This window comes from Mastomys coucha, unplaced genomic scaffold (assembly GCF_008632895.1).
Source record: "Mastomys coucha isolate ucsf_1 unplaced genomic scaffold, UCSF_Mcou_1 pScaffold16, whole genome shotgun sequence".
In the NCBI taxonomy this organism is placed as follows: domain Eukaryota; kingdom Metazoa; phylum Chordata; class Mammalia; order Rodentia; family Muridae; genus Mastomys; species Mastomys coucha.
Genome location: NW_022196898.1, coordinates 51,844,879 through 51,849,878, shown reverse-complemented (window position 1 = coordinate 51,849,878; position 5,000 = coordinate 51,844,879). Strand labels below are relative to the sequence as shown.

General features: G+C 40.5%; 1 protein-coding gene across 2 annotated transcripts in view; it reads right to left on the bottom strand.

The window, feature by feature from the left end:
* The window catches only part of Ptpn22 (protein tyrosine phosphatase non-receptor type 22), a 54,601-nt gene that overhangs the window by 31,477 nt on the left and 18,124 nt on the right, over positions 1-5,000 (bottom strand). For both annotated transcript variants that reach the window (XR_004119741.1, XM_031375049.1), the window contains exons 8-10: positions 4,161-4,303; positions 3,554-3,620; positions 1,660-1,737 (exon numbers count right to left, since the gene is read on the bottom strand). Coding sequence is in view for 1 of the 2 variants with exons in the window: in XM_031375049.1 (XP_031230909.1) it covers positions 1,660-1,737; positions 3,554-3,620; positions 4,161-4,303 (288 nt within the window). In the remaining variant the exon portion in view is untranslated. The remainder of the gene's footprint in view (positions 1-1,659; positions 1,738-3,553; positions 3,621-4,160; positions 4,304-5,000) is intronic.

Genomic DNA, 5,000 nt, shown 5'->3' with positions numbered 1-5,000 from the left:
AGACGGATGGGGTATGAAAGTCAGACCTTGTCAGAGAAAGAGAGACAGAGACAGAGAAACAAAGACAGACAGAGACAAAGAGACAGAGAGAGACAGAGACAAAGTCTATGAATGACAATGGGACTCAAACGGGAAGCGCCATCTGGCTAGACTGCTGTTTTGCAGTGTTGGAAAAATCATCCACAGCTATTGGATTCATTTAGCTAGTCATTAACAATGTTACATATGAAAGTTTTCCCAGTTACTTTTGCATTCCTAAAACTAGGCCAGAGAGAGGTGGGAATTTCTGAAATGGGGTGTTGTCTGTAAATTTAACATTGAGTTCATATAACAAGGCTGTGTGCTCACTGCTGTGTCTGTGTATTTATAAGCTCTGCACTTCCTCCAAGGCAGCTAAGGCTTCCATTTCACATAAACTTTCCCCTCAGAGATTGAATATAGAAAACACCTACAGACAACATATGAAAAATTACTTTTTCCACAACCTATTCATGGAAAACCTGTGTGGGCCAAACAGATGCTTTCATATTAATAACTCTTCAGTTTTTCCCTTCATTCATAACTTGAATATTAAAACATCTAAATGACCACTGTGAACCTCTTTATCTCTAAACTTATGTGCCAGTTCTTTTATAAGGGACTTGAAGCACTTCAGGATCTTTCTACTTAAGTATAATTCCTAAAACAAACAAAAAAAAATACACAAAATGCCTTGCACATAATAAATATCAATCAAAAACTGAATGAATGAGTGGCTAAACTAAGTTCTATCTTAAAGATGTGTAAATGTATACATTTGAGGGAAATTACTGGTATATAAATATGTAAGAAACTAATATTATAGGCAATGAGAGATTTGGGCTTAGAAGAAACAGGAAGACTATTCCTGGTGTAATGACAAGTGTGTGACGTCAATCCAGGGTGGGGTCAAAGATGGTAGGACATAATACAGCTAGTTGTAGTTCTGTTCTCAGAGTGCACTTGTAGACAGGGAACTATAGGGAAATGGTAGCAGTATCGACCTCCATAGGAGGCAGATGCTTGTTCTGACTTCAGTTTTCATTGCTTCCTAACAGAAATTAAATCACCTCTTGAAGTAGAAATGACGGATCCCTGATGTTCTCTGGCTTCAGAGAAGGGTTTGTAACTACAAATTTTCAAGTTAACTTAGGCTATTAGCTAGTTCTTTTAGCTAGTTCTGTCTAAGGAGTCAAATTCATTGGATTTTTTTCTTAATTTCCTTTGTAAGCAAGAAATAGTAATTTTTTAAAGATTTATTCATTTTATGTATGTTGAATACAGTCGCTCTTTTTTAGACACATCAGAAGAGGACACCAGATCCCATTACAGATGGTTGTGAGCCACCATGTGGTTGCTGGGAATTGAACTCAGGACCTCTGGAAGAGCAGTTAGTGCTCTTAACCACTGAGCCATCTCTCCAGCCCCCACAAGAAATAGTATTATAGACGGTAAACTATGAAGGATGAAAATAATCTGACCCAGGACAAGGGCTACAGGAAAACACTAGGATAGAGTTAGAGAAAAACACATAGTAAAGTAGCCTTGCTCAGGGCCACTCAGCAGCTTTCGGAGGTCTCACCATACACACAGACATGCAGCAAGGCTCCGACACTGTCACTTGCTCACCACAGTCCATACCTGAGTTTGCACTAGCGAAGGCCTCTGTGTTCGCATTTCCTGAATCAAATTAAAAACACTGAAGTTCTTAGGAATTATCTGTCAAACCAAAGAGAAAAGATATATTTTTTTAATCTTTTTGCTAACAAATTCTGCCACTTTCTCCTAGTCTTGTGCTCCTAGGACACCTACTCTTCTAATAAAGAATAACACTAGGAAAATAATGCGGGCAGTGGTGGTGCATGCCTTTAATCCCAGCACTTGGGAGGCAGAGACAGGTGGATTTCTGAGTTCAATGCCAGCCTGGTCTACAGAGTGAGTTCCAGGACAGCCAGGGCTACACAGAGAAATCCTGTCTCAAAAACAAAACAAAACCAAAACCAAAACCAAAAAAAAAAAAAGAAAAAAAGAAAAAGAAAAGAATGCTTTCCCCTCTCTCCTTCCCTCCCTCTCTGTATTTCTTTCTGACAGCATTTCACATAGACCAAGCTAGCCTTACACTTGCTATGTAACCAAGGATGACTTTCAGTTTCCTCCACCTACCAAGTGCCAGGATTACAGGCATTCATCACCATTCCCATTCTCCAGATTTACATAGACAGATCACAGGTAAAGCTTGATCCACTGTTATCTAACCATTCTACCAACTGAACTACATTCCTAGCCCCAAGAATGCACTACAAAATATGTGTTTTATTTTGTATATGTGTGTATGAATGTTTGCATATATACGCATCACTTTCGTGCCTGGTACCCACAAAGGGTAGAAGAGGGCATTGAACCCCTTGTACCCAGAGTTATTGATTATTGTAAACTGAAACCAAATGTCTACAAGTGCAACAAGTGCTCTCAACCTCTGAGCCATATCTCCAGCCCCAAGACTGCATTTTGAAAACCAACACAGCTACTTATCATTTCGCCATGATTTAGAGCAGTGGTTTTCAACCTTACTAATGCTGTGACCCTTTAATACAATTCCTGGTGTTGTGGTAACCCCAACCATAAAATAATTTTCATTGCTACTTCATAACTACTGTAATTTTGCTAATATCCGGATTTTCTTATGGTTTTAGGTGATCCCTGTGAAAGGGTCATTATACACACACACACCCCAAGACCCATGGGCTGAGAACCACTGATTTAGAAGCTGGTGTTAGCTGGGCAGTGGTGGCACATGCCTTCAATCCCAGCACTTGGGAGGCAGAGGCAGGCGAATTTCTGAGTTCAAGGCCAGCCTGGTCTATAGAGTGAGTTCCAGGACAGCCAGGGCTACACAGAGAAATCCTGTCTTGAAAAATAAAACAAACAAACAAAGAAAAAAGAAGCTTAACTCTAGAAAAGGCTCAAACAATAAAAAAGAAGACAATTGAGGGAGACCCCGGTATGAATCTCGGTCCTCCACATGCACATCTACACATATACATACGCTCCCTACACACACATACATGCACACACACTGATTTCAAGACAATAGCACAAAGCTTGATTTTGGTAAGTTGCATCCATCTGCTAAAGCAATTTGGATAAAGGAAGGGGAAATACTCAATTCAGGGCTATAGTTCTCAAACTTTAGCATGTCCCAGAGTCACCGAGAGCTTGCTGGCTCACACTCCCTAAACTTTCTAGATTCATCAGTAAGGCAGGATTTTTATTTATATTTCTAACACATTCTCAGATAATGTTGGCCCTAGAGAATCATACTTTGTCATGTGGGGATCAAACATGTGGCCTTCTGCCACAAGACAAGTCCACTATTATTATCCCTTCCCCCTGGGACCACACTTTAAGAACTTTAGATTTACAAGTGACCCACTTCATAAGAAAAGATGAGTTGTGAAGCTGTTCTGGAAAGTGGAACTTCTGCAGCCCAGATGTATGCAGCAAGAAACTAGGAAGTGTTTGCTGGGAAACTCACCCCATCTTTCAGCAACATCCATGTATAGTCAACAGCACAAATGACACCTGTCCTTCCACAGCCGGCACTGAAACGGAAGAGCATGGCATGTGTACTTGCTGACAGAGATAATGGACAATGGCTGGGAAATTCCATAGCAGATTTAAGGAGGGAGAAAATGAACCTTCAAATCCTACCATGTCCCAGAACATGTTTTGTCATGCCACAGTGGACCTCAGACACGTATTGGCAGCTTCTCACAAGAATTCCCGGAACCAATGCTCATAAGTAACTTAAGAGGAAGTTTAAGTCCAGCAAATGTCTCAGTGAGTAATAACTCCTGATGCTTTTAACTAAAAATCTGAGTTCAAGCCCCAGAACCCACACGGTGGAAGGAGACAATCTCCCTAAAGTTTGTATCTCCATATGTAAGCTGTGACACACGCACATGGAGGCACACATATATGCATACAAACACACAATTAAAAAAAGATATTAGTTTAATGTACCAATTGGATTTCTAATAGATTGTTTCAACTATTGACTTTCTCTCTGAATTGCATCTTAGTCAGACCTTCACTTGTTTCTGTTTTTGTTGTCTGTAGCAGGTTCGTTCACAGCGCCTTACCTGCAATGAACACATATCGGAACACAGTCATCCTCTTGGTAACAGCGCATATCCCAGATGAGCTGAAGAATAGGATCTATAGACGAGGGCACATCATGGTCTGGCCAGTTCTTATAGTGAAACTGGTAAATAATTCGAGCTTCCTGTTTAAAAAAAAAAATTAACCAGAATAAGAGAAGAATTTAAGGTCAGGATTCCACCTCATTCTCCCAAAAGATTAATGTGATTAAGTACTACCTATAGCCTTTAAAAAATTTTTTTCTGCTTTCTTCTATATAGCTCTCAAGCCTTATGAAATATGAAGATGTTTTCTTTGTCTTATCCCTAACAGTTCCCCCCCACACAAAAGGAAGTAGATATGAAAATAGTCCAAACCAAATCTTCAAATTAGAGTGTACAAACACGTTGGTATATTAAATTCCCTTGCCTTTTAGCAAGGCAGGGCAGAGTCTAAGGCATCAAGTTGGTCCCTAGTGTCTAACCAGTGTTCATATAACCTCTATTCATATTACCAATATCAATTTTTATATGTGCCACAGTGTGATACAGATTGGGGGCAGAGTCTCTTACGAATATGAAGACTTAACCCAAGACATCAAAGGCTCTGATTCCACCCATGGCTCCATGCCCAGCCTAAGTCTCACACACACACATACACACACATACACACACACCACACACACACACACAACACACATACACACATACCACACAAACACACCACACATACACACACACCACACACACACCACACATACACACACCACACACACACTCTGACTCCACCATGGCTCCATGCTCAGTCTTTCTCTCTCCTCTCCCCCCCCCCACACTCTGACT